The following is a 26376-nucleotide window of genomic DNA, read 5'->3' on the forward strand; positions in this document are numbered from 1 at the left end:
AAGCCAGCCTCCAGGTGGGACCTGGGGATCCCCAGGAATGGCAGCTCATCTCCAGACAGGAGAGATCAGTTCCCCTGGAGAAAATGGCTGCTTTGGGGTGCAGGGACCTCTGCGGCATCATACGCCCTCCCCAGGATCCATCCCAAAATCTCCAGGAGTTTCCCAGCCTGCATCTGGGAACCCTAGCCCCCCATCCCTCACCAGTGACTTGGGGGATGACGACCTGGCAACCCTAGCTGATCCCCAGATTAGAAAGATCGATTACCCTAGAACCGTGGTGGTGAACCTTTGGCACTCCAGATGTTATGGACTACAATTCCCATCAGCCCCTGCCAGCATGGTCAATTGGCCATGCTGGCAGGGGCTGATGGGAATTGTAGCCCATAACATCTGGAGTGCCAAAGGTTCGCCACCACTGCCCTAGAAAATGGCTGGTTTGGAGAGTGGGCTCCATTGCATTCTACTCCACCAGGGGCCCTCATCTCCCAAAAGCCCACCCTGCCTAGATTTCACCCCCCCCAAAAAAAAATATCCAGGTGTTTCCCAAACTAGAGTTGGCACCCAGAAAGCAATCCTGTTATAAACCTTCTCTTTGAGATGCTTGGCATGAACTTGGGTGACCAAATTAAACAAAGGAGGGATGATTGATGGGGCGACAAACAAAGCACTTGCATGAAGCTGAGAGTCAACGTGGTGAGGCGGTTAAGAGTGTCAGACTAGTATCTGGGAGACCTGGGTTCGAATCCCCCTTGTACGCTGGAAGCTCACTGCATGATCTTGGGTCAGTTGCACCATCTCAGCCTGACCAGAGGAGGGCAACCAAAATGGTAAAAGGTCTGGAATCCATGCCCTACGAGGAGAGACTTAGGGAGCTGGGCATGTTTAGTTTGGTGAAGAGAAGGTTAAGAGGTGACATGATAGCCACATTTAGATACATGTAGGGATGTCATGTTGGTGAGGGAGCAAGCTTGGTTTCTGCTGCCGCAGAGACTAGGAATAATGGATTCCAGGTGAAGGAAAAGAGATTCCATCTAAACATTAGGAAGAACTTCCTGACAGTCAGGGCTGTTCGACAGTGGAATTCACTGCCTCGGAGAGTGGTGGAATCTCCTTTCTTGGAGGTTTTTAAACAGAGGCTGGATGGCCAGCTGTCAGGAGTGCTTTGATTGTGTGTTCCTGCATGGCCAGGGGGTTGGACTGGATGGCCCTTCTGGTCTCTTCCAACTCTATGATTCTATGACCTACTTCACAGGTTTATGAGGATAAAATGGAGGAAATAATGATGTAAGTCGCTTTGGGCCCCATTGAGGAAGAAGGTGGGGGAGGGCATAAATGAATTAAGTAACAATAGTAACAACAACAGCAACAATAATAAGACGGCTGTCACTTATTGACCCAAATTATCCAGCTGGGAAACGATCGACCAAGAAGTTGGTTTGACATAAGAGATCATTAATTTATGTTATATGTTCGGGGAGGAGGCTGGCATTTAAATGGAGAAGCCATTTTATCCCTACTAAATTTCTCTGCATTTGCAAATTTGGGGGGGGGGGGGGGGGGACAGGAAAAAAGAACACTTTGACTTCTTTTTTTATATAAAAAGCCTTTTAATAGATGCTACCAGACCTGCCTCAATGCCAAATGACTGCCATTCAAGTCCTTCATCAGTACGCCGAAGCTCCACGATGCCAGCTCAGGAATCCAGCGGTTTCCAGTCACGGGGCCCAGATGGAGGCGTGGCGAGGCAGCGGGTCACATCTTCGGGAAGCTGGCCAAGTTGGCAATCCCGCAGGCGTTGTTCATGTTCCGGGCCATCAGGATATACCCTTTGTCACCCCAGTCTTCACCCCAACTGCAGGATAAAATACAAGAGAGATTGGTCATGGCGGAAAGTGCTATCAAGTCATTGCTGACTTAAGGTCCAGAATGCGGTCGTGGGACTCCTCACCGGAACAGCGTGGAGGGAGTACATAACCCCTGTACTAGGTCTGTGCTAGGGAGTACATAACACCTGTGCTAGGGAGTACATAACACCTGTGCACTGGCTGCCCGTCAAATTCTGGGTCAGGTTCAAAGCGTTAGTTCTGACTTTTAAGGCCTTGCATGGTCTGGGGCCCTCGTATCTGCAGAACCCCATTTCCCCATATTGCCCAAGGACGATGCTCGGTTCCTCCAATGGTAATCTTCTGGTGGTCCCTGGTCCCAAGGATGTTCGGTTGGTCTCGACCTGAGCCAGGCCGAGAAGGAGCTCTTTGTTGGCTGACACTAGGGCCAGTGGGATTCAAATAATTTAACAACTGGTTGTTTACAAGCACCATTTTAACAACCAGTTCTGCCGAAGTGGTGCGAACCAGCTGAATCCCTTTACCGACTAGGGCCCTGCAGGACCTTAAATAAGTTCCACAGGGCCTGCAAGACAGAGATGCTCCACCAGGCCTTTGGCTGATGTCCCCGTTATCCCAATTCCATCTTGCTGGCTTCCAAATCACCACCACCAATTATGAACACCAACCTCCCTACCTTATCTCTCAAGTGTGGGGCATAAATAACCAGATGGGGAAACCTAAGACTGGCTAAACCAATCTTGCTGTTTATTGCTGTTACGAGGTCTTATATAGGTTTTAGCCAGAGGTGGGATCCAGCAGGTTCTCACAGGTTCCCGAGAGTAGGTTACTAATGATTTGTGTGTGCCGAGAGGGGGTTACTAAGGGGTGATTTTGCCACATGGTTTTTGCCTTAGTTACGCCCCTCCTCCGCTCCTCAGCAGTAGCGCGCAGAACTTGAAGCAGTCTAGCAGGAGGTGCACCGGCGTGCGTGGCAGCCTGCACCTGCGTGCATTCGTTTCTCGCCTAAGGACCGGCGCAGCAGCTGCGTCCTTGCCACAGCCCCGCCCAGGAATGCCCCGCCCCTGGGATGCCCGGCCACGCCCCCGTCGTGCCCCGCCCAGCCCCATTGGCGCTACGCCACAGTTTGAATCCCACCACCATGGGAACCTGTTACTAAAATTTTTGGATCCCACCACTGGTTTTAGCTGTAGGAAGTATTGTATTTTGTACTATTATATTTTAACTTTTGTATGTTGCCCTGATTGCAGCCTTGGCTGGGAATGGGCAGGATATGAATCCAGTTTAAAAAATTACCCTGTAAGGTTTTCAAGGCCAGCGATGGACAGAGGTGGTTTGCCACTGCCTGCCTCTGGGTAGCAGCCCTGGACCTCCTTAATGGGGTCCCATCCAAGGACTAACTAGGGACAAACCACTTAGCTTCCAAGCCGGGTGGTTCTTCATAGGCTTATACTGTGTTTGCCATTTTATCTATCCATCTATCCATCTATCCATCTATCCATCTATCCATCCATCCATCCATCCATCCATCCATCCATCCATCCATCCATCCATCCATCCATCCATCCATCCATCCATCCATCCATCCATCCATCCATCCATCCATCCATCCATCCATCCATCCATCCATCCATCCATCCATCCATCCATTATACTTGTATACTGCCCTCCCCCGGAGGGCTCAGGGCGGTGAACAACATATAAATAGAGCACAAATTAAAATCAATAAATATCAGAATTAGTTAAAGAAATCATTAGGAAAATGGCTCTAAGGATATTAAAACCAGACCCCATTAAAATGCAGCGTACCAATACCAAAGCACAGCAGATGGTGTCCTACTAACAAATCCCCTAAAAGGGGGGGGGGTGGCAGGATCCACAGATTTTATAAAAAGAGGGGCGGGACCATCAACGGCCGGCCTCCTCAAAGGCCCGGTGGAACAGCTCAGTCTTGCAGGCCCTGCGGAACTCATTAAGATCCCGCAGGGCCCACATAGCTGGAGGAAGAGAATTCCACCAGGCGGGGGCCAGAGCTGTGGCTCTGGCCTGGGTGGAGGCCAGCCACATCATTGAGGAGCCAGGGATCACCAGCAGATTGGCCTCTGCTGAACGCAGGGGCCGATTCGGGACATATGGGGCAAGATTTTAATGATTGGGATTTTATGTGCACGCCCACAGGCACCACGTTGGCGACCCTTGCCCTAGGGCATTACTTATTAGATGTCTCATCATATTTGATTGCATTATTTCACACTGCGTAATCCTGCATGAGTCCTTGTAAGGAAAGAGGGCTATAGATATAGCGAACACACACGTAGCCATAAAGCTGGATAATGCCAAAGATTACCTGTTTTTGATGATCCAGTGCTTGGTGCCTTTCTGGGTGCCGTAGCCCACAGCCAGGACAGCGTGGTTGACATTGCTGGCATTGCAGTTCTCATCGTAATACACACCTGCAAAAGGATGAGTGGCAGAGTGTGTGATTCCAGGAGACGCACCAGCTTGCAATCCCAGGCAGCAAAATTAGGATGGACTTTAAAAATGGGCGTTGGTGCCATCACAATGGGTGTGCGACACTCTAGGAATTCCCCAAATCTCTACGGGTTTTACCAGAGAGATCTGGGAAATTCCTAGAATGTTGCCCAACCCCATGATGTCACTTCCGATCATGTCATGCCCATCATTGTCATGCCCTTATATAAAGCCGTGGTGCGACCGCACTTGGAGTACTGTGTCCAGTTCTGGTCGCCACATCTCAAAAAGGATATCGAAGAGATAGAAAAAGTGCAGAGAAGGGCAACGAGGATGATTGAGAGACTGGAGCACCTTCCTTATGAGGAGAGGCTGCAGAGTTTGGGGCTCTTTAGTTTGGAGAGGAGACGTCTGAGGGGGGATAGGATTGAAGTCTATAAAATTATTCATGGGATAGAAAATGTGGACAGAGAGACATTTTTCTCTCTTTCTCACAATACTAGAACCAAGGGGCATTCATTGAAAATGCTGGGGGGAAGAATTAGGACTAATAAAAGGAAACACTTCTTCACGCAACGTGTGATTGGTGTTTGGAATATGCTACCACAGGAGGTGGTGATGGCCACTAACCTGGATAGCTTTAAAAGGGGCTTGGACAAATTTATGGAGGAGAAGTCGATTTATGGCTACCAATCTTGATCCTCTTTGATCTGAGATTGCAAATCCCTTAACAGTCCAGGTGCTCGGGAGCAACAGCCGCAGAAGGCCATTGCTTTCACATCCTGCATGTGAGCTCCCAAAGGCACCTGGTGGGCCACTGCGAGTAGCAGAGAGCTGGACTAGATGGACTCTGGTCAGATCCAGCTGGCTTGTTCTTATGTTCTTATGTTCTTATGATCCTGTCTTGCAAAATGATCCTCTTGGTGCCATAATGGCTGACTGTGAGTTTGGAAGATTGCAGGAAGGAGGGCAAAGGGGAGATTTATTGCAGAGGACAGTGGTTAACGTGCCTGAATTGGGAAACTCGAACACAGACCTGTGGTAGAATGCATTCCCCTTAGGGGCTCTGTAGCCCTGGTTGGTCAGGAAAGAGTGGACAGAAATGAATGAATGAATGAATGAATGAATGAATGAATGAATGAATGAATGAATGAATGAATGAATGAATGAATGAATGAATGAATAGGTTTGCCAGCAACCAGAGAGAAGGCTGGGCAGCAGGTATGGGGGGAGGGCAGCATCCCAAGAGAAACTATTAAAAAGAAAAATGAGGCTGTGGCTACTTATTGAAAGTTTAGACCCTAGATTTCTTGGTGATTCCCAGAACTACTCAGAAGTGACAAGGATGGCTCTGGTAGCTCTAGGAATCAGCAGGAACTCTGTGGTCAGAACTTCACATAGACAAGGTCTTCATATAAATAGAAAAGATCCTCTGAAGATGCCAGCCACAGATGCAGGTGAAACATCAGAAGAAAATACTACCGGAACATGGCCATACAACCCAGAAAACCCACAACATCCTAGACAAGGCCTTATTTATTGCATTGTTGGAGGCTTTCACAGCCAAACTCAACTGGCTGTTGTGAGTTTTAAACCATGGTCTGGTAGTTTTCACTCCTAACATTATGCAGAGGTGTACTGAGGGAAAATGGCACCTGGGGCAACACCTGCTCTGCGCCCCCCCAGACCCAACTTACCCAAGTCGCTGGGACCTGGCAGCAGCTGCTGCTGCCCCCACCTCCATTGGAGCAGAGTCCACGCCTGCCTCGCTCCAGGGGGTGAGAAGCAGACCCACGGCTTGCCAAGTTGCCAGCGCCAGGTCCCAGCAACTTGGCAAGTCATGGGCCCACTGGCCCAGGCACCCCTGGTGCAAGGCAGGCACGGCCTCCTGCCAGAAGGACATGTACAGGCTCCCAGCTTGATCACGTGGTGGGTGCAATTTTGCACCCCCTACATGATCTACTGGGTGGCACCCGGGGACAATTGACCCTCCCCCCATGTCCCTCTGGTAGATACCCCCCTGACATTATGCCCGCGTTTCTGTCTGGCATCTTCAGAAGTATCCTGATTAAGGAGAGGGATTTTTCAAAGGTCGTCTTCTGTCTCTTCCCATCGCTCCAGACTCTCCCCCCATTTTGTTCCCAGCACCAATCAACTGAAGTAGGCAGCACCCAAATACCAGATCTCTCAAAGATGACGCAGCCCCTCCCTCCCTTCCTACCCACCTCGGCTATAGAACTGGAAGGACTGCAAGCTGGCATCGATGCCCACCGAGACGGGACCGATCCGGGCCACGGCCCTCTTCAGAGCCTTCTCATTCCCTTCGGGGATCTCCCGGAAGCCCCGGCACTTGGCGGCCTTGCCAGTTGGGTTGTACATACAGTTTTCATCCTGCAGAACAGAAAGTCAAAGAGTCTCCCAGAAAATATGTTCAATCACACACGCACACACAAATTGTAACTATTTGCTGTTGTTCGCCGCCCTGAGCCCTGTTGGGGAGGGCAGGGTATAAATATAAATAAATAAAATAAAAAATACTACAAACTGCCTGAGGACTTGTAACCCCCATGCTCAGAATGGGTTGACCCAGAAAGGGGTGGAGACTCAAAGCAGCAGAAGGCTGCAGAGCTCATGTAGTTTAGAGGAGACAAGGCTACCAGACTCGGACCTTGATTGGTATAAGCCCTTAACACCTTGTTAAGGTAGCTACAATGTTGTTGGGAACTACTGGGAAGGTGGTAGTTTATTTTTGCTATGTTGTAAATGTTGGAGTTTATTGTTTCAGGGTTTTTTTTGTGTTTGTAATGGGTGAGAGTTCTCCTGGAAACCTTCATCATGTTGAATCCTGTTCACCAAGCCCTTGGAGTCTTCAGGAGCCAACCCACTTGCAGAGAAGAATTGGACTTGGCAGCATCAGAAGACTGTAACTAGAAGGACTTAAAATGAAACCTGAACAGGACCTTGAAGTGTGATGTTAAATGTTGATGTTAGATGTTAATATGTTAAGAAAGTAAACCATTTTGTTTGTTTTTTTTTAATTTGTTGTTGCAAACTCATTCCAAGTTCTGCCCCACAGAACCCACAGATAGAGGTTACAGACTCACACTGCAGAAAAGCAGAATATATTAGAAAGCCAGCCTTGGAGGGGCGTGAAGGGTTATGATGGTCACCTTGTATTAAATGATCTTACCTGGCCGATGTAGGGATAGGAATCATCTGAATCGATGCCTCGGTTCTCCTTGACGTACTCGAAGGCGTTGGTCATGTAGCCGCCGCCACAGCCGTCATTATCAGTGACGCAGTCCACCAAGTTCTGGGGGCTCAGGTTCAGTAACTTGCCCATCTTCTTCTTGAGCTGGGCTTCCAGGGCCCCCACGGAGCTAAAAGCCCAGCAGGATCCACATTGACCCTGCCAAGGAAGATTAAGGGTGAACTCAATGGAAAAACACCGTCTGGGACCCAAATCCCAACATTTGATGCCTCCGGGAGCACACAAAACTCAACATGTCTGTTCGCCTGAAGGAGGCTTCCTGCTGTGTCCTGAATGAGTTACTGCTCAAGCTTTTCCTCCATTTTTGGTGGTATTGTGGTATTCTGTTGTCTCCTTGCACAAGCCAGATCACTCCTCCACTCAGTGCAGAAATGTGGCAGTCAGCAGCCGGCAGAGGAGGCTGGCTGCTGTGTCTCTGAATGAATTATAGCCCTGACTTTGCCTCAGCTTCTACTACGGGTGAGAAATGTGCTGTTTCTCAGTACCGGTCATATCATTCCACTGCTGAATGGGAAAAAAATGTGGCACAATTATCTGCCCTTGGAGTAGGCAAGTCCAAGACAGGAATTCACAGAGAAAAGAGGGGAGAGTCGGCTTTTCTGAAAGCGGGTACATTTTTTAAACCAGTTTTGTGTATCAGACTGAACCGCCTCCCCAGTATCAATTCAGAAAAGAAGTCCATTCCACGGCCAGGAGCACCGAACGACTAAAGGGACCAGCAACCCAACTGGCAATCATGTGAAACCTTCAGCAAACAAATTTCCTTACGGAGAAATCACCTGACGCTCAGGCTGACGATCCAGGAGGAACTCAGTGATAACAGAGGAACTGACCTGATTTTTGACAGGGGTGACGTAGCCCTTCTTTCTGTAATCCATGGAGTCGGGTACTCGCTTTTCCCAGTCTGGGATGTACAACGTATCGTTGTTGAGCTTGCGAGAGGGAGGCACTTTGAGGCCGGTCATCTTTTGCACGACCTCTTCACTTGTCTGGATGGGAAAAGGGAACATATCATTGTGGAGAAAACAGATGCTTTGATACCCTCTGACTTCAGGGAAAGGGCAGAGTACCGCTGAGTAGACTTACCTGTCCTGGATGGCCCAGGTTAGCCTGATCTCAGAAGCTAACCAGGGTCAGCTGGGGTCGGTCTTTGGATGTGAGGCCACCCAAGAAGTCCAGGGTTGCTACGCAGAGGCCACAATGGCAAACCACCTCTACTTTTCTCTGTCCTGACCTGGATGATCCAAGCAAGCCTGATCTCGTCAGATTTTGGAAACTAAGCCGGGTCCGCTCTGTTTATTACTTAGATGAGTGACCACCGAAGAAGTCCAGAATTGCAAAAGGAATAAAAAATATATCTAATAGTTGTTGGAAATGCCAAAAACATGAGGGACCTTTCTTCATATGTGGTGGCTACGTACAAAGGCTAAATATGTGTACAGGAACTCATTCACAACAATACCAGTGCTTTTAATGTGGAAAAGTGCAAAGTGTATCGCCAACATAGAACAGAACAGAACAAGCACTTGAGCGACAATGAACAATATCTAACATTACTTAATTCATATAGTTGTATATTGTCCATTTGAAGTTCCAAGTATCAAGATTAAGGGTAAAGGAGCAGCAGTGGCGTAGGAGGTTAAGAGCTCGTGTATCTAATCTGGAGGAACCGGGTTTAATTCCCAGCTCTGCCGCCTGAGCTGTGGAGGCTTATCTGGGGAATTCAGCTTAGCCTGTACACTCCCACACACGCCAGCTGGGTGACCTTGGGCTAGTCACAGCTTCTCGGAGCTCTCTCAGCCCCACCTACCTCACAGGGTGTTTGTTGTGAGGGGGGAAGGGCAAGGAGATTGTCAGCCCCTTTGAGTCTCCTGCAGGAGAGAAAGGGGGGATATAAATCCAAACTCTTCCTCTTCTTCTAAATGAGATAAGCTCACAGGCCAAGTTTATAGCTTCCTCATTGACTGCCAACAAAAGAGGCCGCTTTGAGGAAGCTGGACTGTGAACTGTGAACTTGGACTGTGAACTTACTTTATTTGTGAATGATTGCTATGGTTATAACTTTAAAAAATGGTACTCAAAATACATAGCTACATAGATGCACACCTTTAAATGTGGAAGGGCCATATTGCTTTACTCCCTTTTTGGACAAATTGTATTATTTTGTATATCACAACATTGGGGGTGGGGGGTGGGGGGAGTTGCATGCTTCATGTTTACATGTGTCGTGGTTTCGATGCCCTAAACTTTTTTCCACATTGGAGAAATGGAAATGGGAGGTCCTGCGTGGGCTTTCGAGGTTGCTGTAGATTCTCCACCAATCGGAGGAGGAGGAGGAAGAAGAAGAAGAAGAAGAAGAAGAAGAAGAAGAGGAGGAGGAGGAGGAGGAGGCGGAGGAGGAGTTTGGATTCATATCGCCCCTTTCTCTCCTGTAAGGAGACTCAAAGGGACTTACAATCTCCTTGCCCTTTCCCCCCTCACAACAAACACCCTCTGAGGTGGATGGGGCTGAGAGAGCTCCGAGAAGCTGCGACTAGCCCAAGCATTCCCTTAGCAGAAGGCGGGAACAGGCAGTAGAGCTGCAGCCAAACAGGAACAGCCAATCTGAATGCAGGAAATACGGGATGTTTGCGCCTGCGTATCTCTGTATGCGTTGTAAAAAACAACTTTTTTAAAGTAGCAGGTTCGTGCGGAAGGGACAGAAAGAAAACGGATTATTTTGCCCGACCTCAGCTTGATCCCACAGAAAACGGGCACCCATATGAAGGAAGAAAATGAACCCGAATCCAAAAGTAACGACTGCAACCCGTTATTGTTATGCTGTGTGGAATCGACCAATGTTAAGCAGATACTCTACCACTGAGTCATGGCCCCTGTTCATATGATCCTAAAAATGAGGTGCAGATAGGCCCCCTCCCCAACAATGCAAAGTTTAACATTGAAGTCTGGAGAGAACTGTGGATGCTTCCCAAAACTCATCCAAAAGTGACGATTGGGAGCCTCTAGGGAGCTGAAAGGCTAAAAGGATTCAAAGCCAAGTCGAGTAAGTTAATTTTGGAAGATTGTCACATCTATCCCACATTTCCAAATCTGGTGAAATGTCAGAGGTGTGCTGTGGGCAGCAGACAGAAAGGAAAGCACTTTTCAGGGTGTAAGAAAACAATACCCACCACTTCCTTTTACACAGAATTAATCGTTAAAATCTGGGTGGTCTCCTAAACAAGAAACAAAACAGGTGGTACCTGTAAATTACTAACAAGACAAAGGAGCTTATGGTGGACTATAGAAGGAATAGCTCAGAAATACAGCCCTTGACTTTAAATGGAGATCAAGTAGAGCGGGTGGCTAGTTTTAAATTTCTGAGCGTTATGATTAAAGAGGACTTGACCTGGGGCGTACAGACTGCCGCTGTGGTTAAGAAGGCCCAGCAAAGACTGTACTATCTGAGACTTTTAAGGAAACAACAACTGAATGGAAAACTCCTGGTGTCCTTTTACCTCTGTGCTATAGAGAGTGTCTTAACCTACTGCATCTGTGTATGGTTCTCCAGTTGCACAGTGACAGATAGGAAGGCGCTCCAAAGGGTGATCACTACTGCACGGAGGATTATCGGCTGCCCTCTCCCCTCCTTGGAAGAACTCTATAAGTCCCGAAGCCTAAAGAAAGCCCAAAATATTCTGAGAGACCCGTCTCATCCAGCACACTCTCTTTTTGAACTGTTACCATCCGGCAGACGATACAGGTCTTTCAAAACTAGGACAAAGAGGCTTAGAGACAGCTTCTACTCTAGAGCTGTGGCTATGCTAAACTCCGTGGCTTCATGTTGATGTGTTTGGGGCTGTGTAGGGATGGGTGGAGGAAGGGGAAAGTGAGGATGGGGGATGAGTCTGAAATTGTGTGCATCGAGGAATGCTGCTGTAAATTTCGTTGTGCGTGCACAATGACAATATGATGATGATGATGATGATGATGATGATGATGATGATGATGATGATGATGATGATGATGATGATGATGATGATGATGATGATGATTAAATTGTTTCAAATCCACTTACCATATCGCCCAGGTGATTCATGGCCAGTTCAAAAGTGTGTCTCCCCAGGGAAAATTCTAGGTTGTGGGTGTTAACGTATTTCAGGTTCTTCTCCCAGATGAGTCTTCTTGAGATTTCGTCCATCTGTTGGTCACAGACAATGGGTGGTTAAGGCTCGAGGGGTTGGAAGACCTTTAGAATGCAACCCCTGATTATGAAGCAGATCCCTGATATGATGTGTGCCACAAAGCTAGAAGTACAATTACTGTCTGAAGGCAGTTTTGGGTTCAAAAGGCACCCAGGATCGGAACCTGCAGAGCAAACATCCAGGGCCGCCTTCAGCAAATGGCAGCAAGGAGAATCCCGCCAGCAGCACACAAAATGTCAGGCGCAAGTGTAACCTCAGCTTGTGGGTTCTGTGGGGCAGTACTTGGAAGGAGTTGCAAAGAACCAAATTTAAACAAAACAGTTTACTTCTGTTTACAAATAACATTAAACATCAACATTTAACATTACAATTCAAGGTCCTGTTCAGGTTGCATTTCAAGTCCTTCTAGTTACAGTCTACTGATACTGCCAAGTCCAATTCGTCTTTGCAAGTGGGTTGGATCCTGAAGACTCCAAGGGCTTGATGAACAGGTTGCAACATGATGAAGGTTTCCAGGAGAACTCTCACCCATTACAACCACAAAAAGAAACCCTTAACAAGATTATTCAAGAGCTTTATACAACCTAAGGTCCGAGTCTCCAGGTTCAGCCTTGTCTTCTCCAGGGTAAGAGCTCTGTGCAGCCTTTCTGCTGCCTCTAGAGTCTCCACCCCCTTTTACTGGTGTCTAAGCCCCATTCTAAAGTATTGGGGTTAAGGAATGCAAGCAGAGGGTGAAAGCCTCCCCCCCACCCCCACAAAACCTTTGCTGTCTGGAACGAAACCAGCAGCCGCCTCTTTTAAACATTTGACCCTGCTTATGTAACCCCCACTTGTGGGTTCTGTGGGGCAGAACTCGGAAGGAGTTTGCAACAACTAAATTTTGAACAAAATTGTTTACTTTTCCTTAACATATGGCGCTTATCAAACATTAACATTTAGCATAACAATTCAAGGTCCTGTTTAAGTTTCATTTCAAGTCCTTCTAATTACAGTCCAATAATGCCAAGTCCAAGGAGCAGAAGTGGCGTAGGAGGTTAAGAGCTCGTGTATCTAATCTGGAGGAACCGGGTTTGATTCCCAGCTCTGCCGCCTGAGCTGTGGAGGCTTGTCTGGGGAATTCAGATTAGCCTGTGCACTCCCACACACGCCAGCTGGGTGACCTCGGGCTAGTCACAGCTTCTTGGAGCTCTCTCAGCCCCACCTACCTCACAGGGTGTTTGTTGTGAGGGGGGAAGGGCAAGGAGATTGTCAGCCCCTTTGAGTCTCCTGCAGGACAGAAAGGGGGGATATAAATCCAAACTCTTCTTATTATTATTATTTCTGCAAGTGGGTGCCTCATGAAGACTGCAGAGGCTTGGTGTATTGGATTCGAGTTAATGAAGGTCCCCAAAAGAACTCTCACCAATTACACAAACAAAGCCCTCAAACAAGGTGTTAAGAGTTTATAATAATCTATCCAGGTCCCAGCCTGGTAGCCTCGCTTCCTCCAACCTCACGAGGTCTGCAGCCTTCTGCTTCTGTCAGACTCCACCCCTTTCTGGATCACCCCATTCTAAACATAGGGGTTATACTTACTTTCTAAAAACGCAGGGGGGTGGGAAAGGTTTCAGTGATTGCCGGGGTGCTACTGGGCGCCAAGTGGGAGACCATATAAACCAAACCACTTTTATCACTTGACACACACAAACTGTGCAACATTATCACGACACAGTACCTTGCTCTCATATTCCTTCTTGTGTGTCATCTTCCAGAGTTCCCACGGTGAGTCCAGCGCCTCATCCCGATTGATGCCGGCCTCTGACAGAGGCAGGAGGGTAGCGAAGAGAGTGATCCACCACATGCTGGAATGGAAAGAGACTCAGTCAGCGAGGACAGGAATCAGGAGCGTAAAGACAGCAACACCCCTCATAAGAACATAAGAACGAGCCTGCTGGATCAGACCAGAGTCCATCTAGTCCAGCTCTCTGCTACTCGCAGTGGCCCACCAGGTGCCTTTGGGAGCTCACAGGCAGGATGGGAAAGCAATGGCCTTCTGCTGCTGCTTCTGCTCCTGAGCACTTGGTCTGCTAAGGCATTTGCAATCTGAGATCAAGGAGGATCAAGATTGGTAGCCATAGATCGACTTCTCCTCCACAAATCTGTCCAAGCCCTTTTTAAAGCTATCCAGGTTAGTGGCCAACTGGACAGTCAGCGAGTGGGGGAGAGAGAGGGACAGAGGATGTGCAGGGTCTCCCGTGGGTGCATGGCATCTCTCTTCCACTGACCCAGCCTCCGGCACAGTGAGCCAGGCAAGAGCAGAGGTAAAGGATGGTCCCCAATGCTGGTCATGCACATCAAGGAAGGATGAAAACTTCATTCAATGCAAGCTAGACTCTGCAGATCTTCCCCAGTCACTACAGTGGATCCCACTGGCGCAAAGCAGAGGAGGCCAGGGCAACCAATGGTAAAAGGTCTGGAATCCAGGCCCTATGAGGAGAGACTTAGGGAGCTGGGCATGTTTAGTTTGGTGAAGAGGAGGTTAAGAGCCATGATAGCCATGTTTGACAGTGGAATGCACTACCTCGGAGTGTGGTGGAATCTCCTTCTTTGGAGGTTTTTGAAAGAGGCTAAATGGCCGTCTGTCAGGAGGAGTGCTTTGATCATGTGTTCCTGCATTGCAGGGGGGTTGGATCTTGGGGTCTCTTCCAACTCTATGATTCTAAGGGATCTTGCGCTGAGATACCCTGAGCAGATAGGGTTGCCAACTCTGACCTGGAAAATACCTGGAGATGGGGGAGGGGGTGAAATCTGGAGTGTGTGGTGTTTGTGATGGGCATAGGGCAAGGCCCTGTCCACAGAGCAAAAGCTCTGACCGGTTACAAAAATAACCATCCAAAAGCTTCTTCAGTGTTCAGAGATTTATTGTTTTCATTCAATTCTGCGCAGAAGAGGGAACTCTCCTCTGTTAGCAACAGGGAGGAGGTTCCAGGGGCTGTTGCTTGCATAACATAATTCATACCCTCTTACAAACATCCCTCCTTGTCTTCTGACCATTGGTTTGAGTCAAGAAGACGTACAGACCTGGTCATCTCATCCCACCTTTTACCACACCCTGCCCATTCCCATATTTGGTGAAACTTAAGTCAAAAGCACCTTGCGTAAAAGGTTTCTATAACAACTCCTGGTTTCTATTTTACCTTCATCTGTATTTGTGAGCTTCTGCTAATTCCTTATCTCCTTGGTGGGGCCCTGTTTTCCCAAACCACCTGAAAAACTCAGTGTCAGGCTGCCCCGTGAGTTTCGTTTCTTCCAACTAAAGTGAGCTTCTGAAGTGCTTGGTGCCCAGTGAATTGCTCTCATATAACTTGTATGATTAAATACAATGGCTTGAAACATCATAAACTATATGTCCATATCATTTGGAGAAGGGAGGTACCTAGTGGAGTGAGGCCCTGGGGGACTGGTTTCATTATTCACAGGAATAAAACTATCATATTTTTGAGCCACAAGGCATTTGGCACAGGGGCTGCGTCCTGCGGATCCGCTCCACAGACTGTGATCCACCTCGACATACGGGGCCTTTCCCGGATTGAAGAGGACATTCTGCAGAATCTGACCTGCATGCAGAACAAAGCACACTTTTGCCTTCCAGCCGCCTTCCGCCTCTTTCTCCCCCGCTCTCCCTAGCTTTGTGGCTCCCCTGAGAGAAAACCACAACCAGTGGAGGGAGTTCTCATCTGTGATTGCCAATCTCCAGGTCATGCCTGGAGATCTCCTGGAATTACCAGTGATCTCCAGAGTTCCGTTCCCCTGGAGAAAATAGTTGCTTTCAGGGGTTCCCTGAACCCCCACCCCCATTCCACCCCTAAATCTCCAGGGGGCACTTAGAGCGCGCAACCCTACATCTGATCCACAGTTCGAGAATCTCTGCTTTAAAGCATCTCAAAAGTCATGTCGGCTGTTCCTCTTAAGGCAGGAAATTTGAAAAAGATTGAAAGGTTTGGGAATCGCCTGAACTAGACACCGCTCAGCCGGTGGAAAGTTTCAGATTCTTCCTTTTCTGCTGAGTCTCTCTCTCTCTCCCTCCTCCCCTTCCCTCTCCCAGAAATCCTTTCTTCCCCAGAAGTTGCAAGACGCAGGTCACATGTGTGATCACGTCTGGTTCTCGTTAGCTAGACTGCCCCAAAGAATGCACATCTGGATCCCTCATCCGCCAGGGGTTTCTTGCTTTCCACGGAGAACAGCCGTAGCGCTGCTAATGAACTTTCCCAGAGTAAATTTTAATATGGGCAAAACTGTTATTTAACTGACACTTATACGCCGATTCTGGTGTTTTATAAAATGTGGGTAGCCACCTTCAGCCCGCAAAGGGAAGGACTGCGAATAAAAAATGATGAAATGAAATAAAAACAAATGCAGCAGAGATTCTGCTCAGGGCAGCCTCCAGTTGAAACTTGGAGATCTCTGGCTGTTACAATTGATCTCCGGATAACCCAAATCATAAGAACATAAGAACAAGCCAGCTGGATCAGACTAGAGTCCATCTAGTCCAGCTCTCTGCTACTCTCAGTGGCCCACCAGGTGCCTTTGGGAGCTCACCTGCAGGATGTGAAAGCAATGGCCTGCTGCTGCTCCCGAGCACCTGGACTGTTAAGGCATTTGCAATCTCAGATCAAGGAGGATCAAGATTGGTAGCCATAGATCGACTTCTCCACCATAAATCTGTCCAAGCCCTTTGTAAAGTTATCCAGGTGAGTGGCCCTCACCACCTCCTGTGGCAGCATATTCCAAACACCAATCACACGTTGCGTGAAGAAGTGTTTCCTTTTATTAGTCCTAATTCTTCCCCCCAGCATTTTCAATGAATGCCCCCTGGTTCTAGTATTGTGAGAAAGAGAGAAAAAGTTCTCTCGGTCAACCTTTTCTACCCCATGCATAATTTTATAGACTTCAGTCATATCCCCCCTCAGACGTCTCCTCTCCAAAGTAAAGAGTCCCAAACGCTGCAGCCTCTCCTCATAAGGAAGGTGCTCCAATCCTTCAATCATCCTCATTGCCCTTCTCTGCACTTTTTCTATCTCTTCAAATCAGTTTCCATGGAGAAAAAGGCTGCTTTGGAGAGGGGACGTTTATGATCTTGTGGAGGTCTCTCCCCTTCCCAAACCCTGCCCTTTCCAGAATCTACCTCCAGACCTCCAGGAATTTCCCATCTTGCAGTTGGCAACCCCATCAGAGCTTTAACCCCTTGTGTGAACCCTCCAGAAGTGGGGTGGTGGCATCTGAACTGCTTGGACGAACCCTGGCAGAACCCTGACAACAAACCCCAACAAATGCAGGCAGGATTGAATCTGAGCAGACCTATTCACCCTCTGCTCTTCCCTGGTGTGAAGGAAGTGTATTCATTCATTTGAGTCTACTTAGGAATCATTCATCCAGCATGGCAAACATTCGGTCCTTCTTGGTATTGCTAGGTCAGTGGTGGCAAACCTATGGCACGGGTGCCAGAGGTGGCACTCAGAGCCGTCTCTTTGGGCACGTGCAAACAGAGTCAACCCCCCCCCCGCCCCCCCATGCACACACACAAATCTAGGCTGGCCTGGGCTGCTGGGTTCGATTATTAGCATTAAACCTAAGACTTAGTTTTGGGGAAGGAGTGTAGGTAACCCTGTTAAGCACTGTTAAACCCCACTGATTTTCATGCAAAGAACTAAAGCGTGATCCTTTATTTGGGAGTAAGTTCGGTTGCTGGCAATGGGACTTGCTTCTGAGTAAACCCTCCTAGGGTTGTGATTCACCCATGGGAAGAGTTGCGCAGTTGCTTCAAAGCAAAGCCACCGACTAACACCAAGCTTACTCCTGAGTAACGCACGCCTCGGAGCCAACTGTTTTTTCTAAACTAAAACCTCAGTACTCAGGTAAAGTTGCCATGTTGGCACTTTGTGATAAATAAGTTAAACCCCGCTGATTTTCATGCGAAGAACTAAAGCGTGATCCTTTATTTGGGAGTAAGTTCGGTTGCTGGCAATGGGACTTGCTTCTGAGTAAACCCTCCTAGGGTTGTGATTCACTCGTGGGAAGAGTTGCACAGTTGCTTCAAAGCAAAGCCACCGACGACCACCAAGCTTACTCCTGAGTAACGCACGCCTCGGAGCCAACTGTTTTTTTTTTCTAAACTAAAACCTCAGTATTCAGGTTTATTTATTTATTACTTAGATTTTTATACCGCCCTGTCCCCGAGGGGTTAAATTGCCATGTTGGCACTTTGCGATAAATAAGTGGGCTAGGGGTTGCAATTTGGGCACTTGGTCTCGAAAAGGTTCGCCACCATTGTGCTAGGTCATAAACAACGCAACTTCGTCCTGCCCCTCGTTAAAGTGGTAAACTCTGTTTGTGTTTACATACTAGAAATTGGATTTTACAAGCTGAGATCCTAAAACGTGACAGATAGATCTTAATCACCACAAATGATCAAGCGGGGGTCGTCTCCCTCTTCCTGGACTAGGGGGGAAGGTGCCACAAAAAAACCCTGACATGAGGCTAGAAAGAGAGAGACTTCAGATTCATTCTAAGATACATTCTAAGACTCAATTCATGCCTTCAACTGTATTGTCTTTCTTCTCAAATTTGAAACTGCGTAGAACTGAGAGAAACCTGTTTGCATTTTTCTTTTCTTTTTAATAAACTTTTTAAAACTCAGCTGTTTGAGAGTATCTGGATCAAGGATTCTGTTTCTCGGTACATTACTGGAAACAGGGCCAGGGGTTTAGGGCAAACAAACCCCTCTTTTCCTTCATACCTGGGCAGAACCCTAAAGCTGGCTTGGGGACTGTGGCGTAGTGGCATAGGAGGTTAAGAGTTCGTGTATCTAATCTGGAGGAACCAGGTTTGATTCCCAGCTCTGCCGCCTGAGCTGTGGAGGCTTATCTGGGGAATTCAGATTAGCCTGTACACTCCCACACATGCCAGCTGGGTGACCTGGGGCTAGTCACAGTTCTTCTGAGCTCTCTCAGCCCCACCTACCTCACAGGGTGTTTGTTGTGAGGGGGGAAGGGCAAGGAGATTGTAAGCCCCTTTGAGTCTCCTGCAGGAGAGAAAGGGGGGATATAAATCCAAACTCTTCTTCTTCTTCTTCCATCAAAGGCACAAAGAGAAATGCTCCTTAGGCCTTCCCCTAACGTTGCCTCCTGGAGCCCAGCAGCACCTTGAAGTCTGACAACACTGAAACTCATATGAGCTTTTGTGAGCTCCCTTCTTCAGGTACAATGAGAAGAAAGAAACTCATTTACCTCATTGTAGAAAATTACATACAAGGATATGGGAACATAAGAAAAGCCTGGCCGGATCACGGCCCCACGGTCCATCTAGTCCATCATCCTGTTTCTCACAGGCCCCTTCCGCACATGCAGAATAATGCACTTTCAATCCACTTTCAGTGCACTTTGCAGCTGGATTTTACTGTGCAGAGTCGCAAAATCCACTTGCAAACGATCGTGACAGTGGATTGAAAGTGCATTATTCTTCACGTGCGGAAGGGGCCACAGTGGCCCTCCAGAGGGCCGACAACAGGGCAACGAACCCAAGGCCTTCCCCTGATGTTGAACTGAGGTTGACTGCCTCTGAATGGGGAGGTTCCCTTTAGTCACCACAGCTAGTAGCCCCTGAGGGGCCTCTTTCCTTGGCTCCCCAAGAGTCCTTCAGAGTTGCTTCCTGCAGAATGTGGCAGATCCAAGCAGGAACAATCACGGACACAGCTCGGTTCCCTAACCCACCCAAGGAAGAGCATGAAAATGAGTCCAGAAATCTCTCCCACCACCCCCTTCAGCTCTGCTCACCTGAGTCAGAATCAGCGACCGGCTCAGTGGGACAAAGAGCAGCCCAGAGTTGCAGTAGGCAGATGCGGCCAGAGGCGGTTGTTTTTATGCTAAGCTGGCTTTGAGGAAGTCTGGCAGGCGGCGGAAAATCTGGGCTGTTCGTCTCATGCAAACTTTACTCAGATGTGAAGAACGGCTGATGTTCAGGGTGGGCCGCCACAGTGGGGAGTGTGTGTTTGTGGGGGGGGGGCGGGGGGGCTGGCAGGCTGCAGGGAAGAGAATCAGCTGCCTCACATGATCTCCTGGCAAGGACACAATCCGCTTCCCAGATGGCACGTGGAGCTCGGAAACTGGAGACGGGGGAGGAAACGCAGACCCAAATCCCCAACTTGCGCCTCTTCCCACTCGGCTTCAGGGATTGCTTTTGAAATGCTGTTCCTTGCAAGCAGCCACAAGTGGCTTCTCCCTGAAAACTTGGGGATAACCAGAAATTGCATCGTGGAAAAACAACCTTTGGGAAATAAAGTGGCGTAGAAGGTTAAGAGCAGCAGTGGCGTAGGAGGTGAAGAGCTCGTGTATCTAATCTGGAGGAACCGGGTTTGATTCCCCGCTCTGCCGCCTGAGCTGTGGAGGCTTATCTGGGGGATTCAGATTAGCCTGTGCACTCCCACACACGCCAGCTGGGTGACCTTGGGCTAGTCGCAGCTTCTCGGAGCTCTCTCAGCCCCGCCTACCTCACAGGGTGTTTGTTGTGAGGGGGGAAGGGCAAGGAGATTGTCAGCCCCTTTGAGTCTCCTACTGGAGAGAAAGGGGGGATATAAATCCAAACACACTCTCTTAAACGAACCGACTGGAATGCCCCTGTCTTCTTGACTCCAGATAAATGTATGTTTTAGAGCATAGGTGTCGAACTCGCGGCCCTCCAGATGTTATGGACTACAGTTCCCATCATCCCTTGCCAGAATGATGCTGGCAGGGGATGGTGGGAACTGTAGTCCATAACATCTGGAGGGCCGCGAGTTTGACACCTGTGGTTTAGGGGTATGGATTCCAGCTATAGGTTGGGATACTCCTGGGTAAGGGTTGGGGAACGGACTCTCTGGCATTGGACCCAGGTTAATGTTGGGTGATGGGAGGTCAGGACTGCTAGATCCAGGCTGAGAAACTCCTAGACAATTAGGAGTCGATCCTGGAGGGAGCAGGGACCTTAGTGGGGTACAATACCATAGAGTCCACCCTCCAAAGGATCCATTTTCTCCAGAGGAAGAAGAAGAAGAAGAAGAGTTTGGATTTATATCCCCCCTTTCTCTCCTGCAGGAGACTCAAAGGGGCTGACAATCTCCTTGCCCTTCCCCCCTCACAACAAACACCCTGTGAGGTAGGCGGGGCTGAGAGAGCTCCGAGAAGCTGTGACTAGCCCAAGGTCACCCAGCTGGCGTGCGTGGGAGTGCACAGGCTAATCTGAATTCCCCAGATCAGCCTCCACAGCTCAGGCGGCAGAGCGGGGAATCAAACCCGGTTCCTCCAGATTAGATACACGAGCTCTTCACCTCCCACGCCACTGCTGCTCCTGTAGTCTGGAGAGCAGTCTTAATCCCAGAGATCTCCAGGTTTTACCTGGAGGTGGCATCCCTATTCTGGGTATTTGAGGGGATAGAACATGGGGAGGAGGAGAAGTAGACGAGGAGGAGGAGTTTGGATTCATACCCTGCCATTCTCTCCTGCAAGGAATTTCAAAACAGCTTACAAACTCTTTCCCCTTCCTCTCCCCACCACAGACACCTTGTCAGGCAGGTGAGGCTGAGAAAGTTTGGGAGAGAACAGTGACTGGTCCAAGGTAACGCAGCAGGCCCTGTGGAGGAGCAGAGAATCAAACCCGGTTCCCCAGAACTATGCACCTGCACTGTGCGCCTGCTCTTAACCACTAGAAAGTGGATTGAAAGTGCATTATTCTGCATGTGCGGAAGCTGGAAGTGTCCTTGGAAAAAGGATTAACTCTTCTGTTCTGCACAAAAGCAGATGTCAGAATTTGTCGAGCTTCTGTTGCCCAAATCTTGGACGAGGTTGCCATAAATTATTTAGTCTCAGCCAGTGACTGACTGATGATCAACTGACCTTGGCTGGCTGAAGAGTCTTTCCCACAAGCCTCAAACGTGAATAACGGGGAATTTCCAGCCAGCGACGGGAAGCGAAGTATGACCAGCGCCACAAGACTCGGGCATGCTAGCACTTTCCATGCAATGACATTCATTTCCTCTTCAGTGCAAACTCAGCCCTGCAATCATACAGGGATTTCAGCCTGCCCTCACTGCAGCAGCATGTTTTGGGTTGGATCCCATATATCAGTGATGGCGAACCTATGGCACGGGTGCCAGAGGTGGCACTTGGAGCCCTGTCTGTGGGCACGCACACACAGAGTTCATCATGTGGGGAGCAGAAAATCACCCCCCCACACACACACAGAAAATCACACACACACACACATCTAGGCTGGCCTGGGCCACTGAGCACGTGCGTGCACCATGGTGAGCAGGGAGGACTCGGCTGGCGGGCCTGGTGCCTGTGCTCTGGGTGGCTGCTGCCCGGGGGAGCGGGGGTGCAGAGGAGGTAGAGATGCTAGAGAGGTACAGAGTGGTGCGCGCGGGACTTGCTGGAGACTCGAGCAGGCTGGCCTCTGCTCGAGCGGGTGCGCACCTCGGAGCCAACCGTTTTTTCTAAACTAAAACCTCAGCATTCAGGTTAAATTGCCGGGTTGGCACTTTGCGATAAATAAGTGGGGTTTGGGTTGCAATTTGGGCACTCGGTCTCAAAAAAGTTTGCCATCACTGCCATATATCCATCCCACAACTGGCAACAATTTTACCTTGCAACAGGGGGAGGGGGGACGCCAGTGTTAGCAGAACAGCTCCATGGGCTCCAGCCCCATAGATAGGTTTTTGATTCTTGTCGCTAGTCATTTACATCTTACTGCAACGCCATCTCCTTGGGACTGCCCTTGAAGACTGTCCAGAAATTACAGTTGATACAGAAGGCTGCAGCCAGAATGTTGATTGGCGTGGGTCAAAGGGGCCTTGCTACTGAAGGTTTGGTCCATCCATATGGGCTCCCAGTTTGCTCCCAGGCCCAACTCAAAGTGCTGGCATTGATCTTTAAAGACCTAACTGACTTGGGGCCAGAAGGAGCACCCAAGCAAACCTACCTGTCCCCTCCAGTCATCTCTGAAGGCCCCACTTGGGGAGTCTTGGCACCAAAATGTTTGAATTCCCTCTGCAGGGAGATTTGTGTGTCTCCCTCTATCATCACCTTCCGCTAGGCGTCTGCAACCTGCGGCTCTCCAGATGTTCGTGGACTACAAATTCCATCAGCCCCTGCCAGCATGGCTAATTGGCCATGCTGGCAGGGGCTGATGGAATTTGTAGTCCATGAACATCTGAAGAGCCGCAGGTTGCAGGCCCCTGCAGCTAGTTGGTGAAGACTCTGGTTGGGAATCCCTCACTAACACTTATTAACCCTTCCCCATTTGTGTGTATTTATGTGTTTATCTTCTTGTGCATATTGTATTCATTTGTTTTTTGAAAATTATATATATTCACATTTTAAGTGCGTTTTAATGTTTGAAATGTCCTCATGTTAGCTGTCTTGGGGGCCCTGAATTTGGTGGGTGACACAGAAACATTTTAGATGCAATAAATGAAAAGGCAGCCCTGCTGAGAGGCTATATAAAACTGTTGTTCATTTCGGGCTCCACTTAGTAACCCCAATTCATATGTGGGATTTTTGAGGTTTAAGACAAGAAGAAAGGAGAAGAGATGAAGAAAATAGAAGAGATAAAGAAAGAGGAGGAGGAAGAGGAGGAGGAGGAGGAGAGCAGAAAGAAGGGGAGGAGGAGGAAGAAGAAGAGATGAAGAAAGAGGAGTAAGAAGAGGAGGAGGAGAGCAGAAAGAAGGGGAGGCAGAGGAGAAAGAAGAAAGGAGAAGAGATGAAAGAGGAGGAAGAAGAAGAGGAGGAGAGCAGAAAGGGGAGGAGGAAGAAGAAAGGAGAAGAGATGAAGAGGAGGAAGAAGAGGAGGAGAGCAGAAAGAAGGGGAGGAAGAAGAAAGAAGAGATAAAGAAAGAAGAGGAAGAAGAGGAGGAGGAGAGCAGAAAGAAGGGGAGGAGGAAGAAGAAAGGAGAAGAGATGAAGAAAGAGGAGGAGGAAGAAGAAGAAAGGAGAAGAGATGAAGAAAGAGGAAGAAGAGGAGAGCAGAAAGAAGGGGAGGAGGAAGAAGAAAGGAGAAGAGATGAAGAAAGAGGAAGAAGAGGAGAGCAGAAAGAAGGGTAGGAGGAAGAAGAAAGGAGAAGAGATGAAGAAGAGGAGTAAGAAGAAGAGGAGTGCAGAAAGAAGGAAAGGCGGAAGAGGAAGAAGAAAGGAGAAGAGATGAAGAAAGAGGAGTAAGAAGAAGAGGAGGAGAGCAGAAAGAAGGGGAGGCAGAGGAGGAAGAAGAAAGGAGAAGAGATGAAGAAAGAGGAGTAAGAAGAAGAGGAGTGCAGAAAGAAGGAAAGGTGGAGGAGGAAGAAGAAAGGAGAAGAGATGAAGAAAGAGGAGGAAGGAGTGCAGAAAGAAGAGGAGGAGGAGGAAGAGGAGCAGTTTGGATTTACACCTGGCCTTTCTCTCCTGCAACCTCATCCAGAGACCCTACAGAGCAGCTGCCAGTCAGAGTAGAGAAGACTGACCTCTAGGGAGCAGAGGTTCAGTTCAGTAGAAGGCAGCTTCAAATATGTTAATAAGATGGGGGCGGGGCTGTGGTTCAGTGATAAGAGCGTTTGCGTGGCATATAGAAGGTTCCAGGTTCAAACCTCGGCATCTCCAGTAGAAACAGACCAGGTAGCAGGTGCCATGAAAGGCCTCAAGCTGAATCCCTGGAGGGCGGCTGCCAGTCAGAGTAAAACAAGGCTGACCTCAAAGGGCCCATGGTCTGACTCTGGACACGGCAGCTTCATGGTTTTTATTGTGTGTACAAGACACTCTCTCTTTGCAATCTTGTATGCAAATATTGTCCAGTCCTCATCTGACACTTTTGTAGTTTGGAGGATGATGCCCCACGTTGCAATCAGAGCACACAAAATGGGTAAGGCAAAGCCTCAATGTCAAATTGGTTTGTGGAACTCACTGCCTCAGGATCCAGCCACTGACTTAAAGGGCTTTAACAGGAGACGACAATTCATGGAAGCAGAGCTGAGGGTCAACATCTGTTGACTGTAATGGAACCTCCTTGGTCAGAGGCAGCGTGTCTGAGAGCTCGGGGGGGGGCAGCAGGGGAGCAAGGTTGCATTCGTGCGTCACACATGCTTCTCACCGGTGGAAACAGGATGCTGGGCTAGATAAACCTTTGTGGCCCAGTGTTCTGTGGTGGTGAGGCAAAATGAGACTGAGGAGAACCGGATTCAAATTCCCCCCACCTTGAATCTCACTGGGAGCCCTTCAGCCAACTACTGTCGCTCCCGTAGCCCATCCTATTTCACAGGGCTGGTGTGAAGATAAAAGCTGGAGGGGTAAAAAGAAGGGTAGGATAAAAGTGAGAGAAGAGAGAGAAGCTTTGGGTGGACTGAACACCATCTAATTTTTCAAGTGACCCAAGAAGGCTCCCATTTTTTTGTTTTGAGGCAACCAGCACAGACAGGAAGGCTGAAAAGTAGGGATTCGATCCCTCCATCCTCGGCCCACCTACACTGGCTCCCCATTTTTATCCAGGCACCATTCTAGGCGCCTCTCTTGACCTTCAAAGCGCTGTATAATTTTTTGTGACGAACCTACCCAACCATTACAGCCATCTTTGAAGGCCCTTCTAGGAGGGTCATGATCCGCAAGCTCCGAAACGTTTGGGTCGTGGTACCTTTTGGGTTGTGATGCCAAAGCTCTGGAACTCTCTCCGCAGGGAGCTTCATCTATCTATTTCCTCCTTCATCTATCCCAGTGATGATAAACCTATGGCACGGGTGCCCTCTCAGAGCCCTCTCTATGGGCACGCGCAAACAGAGTGCCCCCTCCACACATCTAGGCTGGCCTGGGCCGGGCTGGGCTCAATTATTAGAATTAAACCTAAGACCTAGTTTTGAGGAAGCAGTGTAGGTAACCCTGTTAAGCGCTGTTAAACTAAAGCGCAATCCTTTACCTCGGTTGCTGGCAATGGGGCTTGCTTCTGAGTAAGCCCTCCTAGGGTGGTGATTCACCCGTTGGAAGAGTTGCACGGTTGCTTCAAAGCAAAGCCACGGACTACCACCAAGCTTACTCCTGAGTAACGCACGCCTCGGAGCCAACCGTTTTTTCTAAACAAAAACCTCAGTATTAGGTTAAATTACCATGTTGTCACTTTGCGATAAATAAGTGGGTTTTGGGTTGCAATTTGGGCACTCAGTCTCGAAAAGGTTTGCCATCACTGATCTATCCCCTTGAGCGCCAGCGTGGTGTAGTGGTTGAGTGGTGGACGCTAATCTGGTGAACTGGGTTCGATTCTCTGACTTAGTGGCAAACTCTTTATCGGTGAACTGGATTTGTTTCCCCGCTCCTACACATGAAGCCTGCTGGGTGACCTTGGGCCAGTTCCAGATCTCTCTGAACTGGCATGCCTCTGAAGATGCCAGCCACTGATGCGGGCACAATGTTAGGAGCAAAATCCACCAGACCGCGACCACTCAGTCCGGAAAACCCACGATAGCCAGCTGATTCTGGCTGTGAAAACATTTGACAATATGAAGCACTCATGGGCCTCCCTTCCTTCACAAGGGCTAGAAACTTACCTTTGAAGCTTTAACTCAGGAATCCAAGCCTGGCTTTGC

General features: G+C 48.8%; 1 protein-coding gene across 1 annotated transcript; it reads right to left on the reverse strand.

Annotated features, from left to right (window-relative positions):
• Nucleotides 1-1586: 1586 nt before the first annotated feature.
• On the reverse strand, nucleotides 1587-19895 carry LOC125444042 (cathepsin K-like). Its single transcript, XM_048516485.1, has 8 exons — nucleotides 19583-19895; nucleotides 13486-13612; nucleotides 11645-11767; nucleotides 8421-8576; nucleotides 7507-7725; nucleotides 6542-6707; nucleotides 4192-4297; nucleotides 1587-1852 (listed from the first exon to the last, which is right to left on the reverse strand). The coding sequence occupies exons 2-8, from the start codon at nucleotides 13609-13611 to the stop codon at nucleotides 1753-1755; spliced, it is 996 nt and encodes a 331-aa protein (XP_048372442.1). The 5' UTR covers nucleotide 13612; nucleotides 19583-19895; the 3' UTR covers nucleotides 1587-1752.
• Nucleotides 19896-26376: the final 6481 nt, after the last annotated feature.

This window comes from Sphaerodactylus townsendi, linkage group LG01 (assembly GCF_021028975.2).
Source record: "Sphaerodactylus townsendi isolate TG3544 linkage group LG01, MPM_Stown_v2.3, whole genome shotgun sequence".
Lineage (NCBI taxonomy): Eukaryota > Metazoa > Chordata > Lepidosauria > Squamata > Sphaerodactylidae > Sphaerodactylus > Sphaerodactylus townsendi.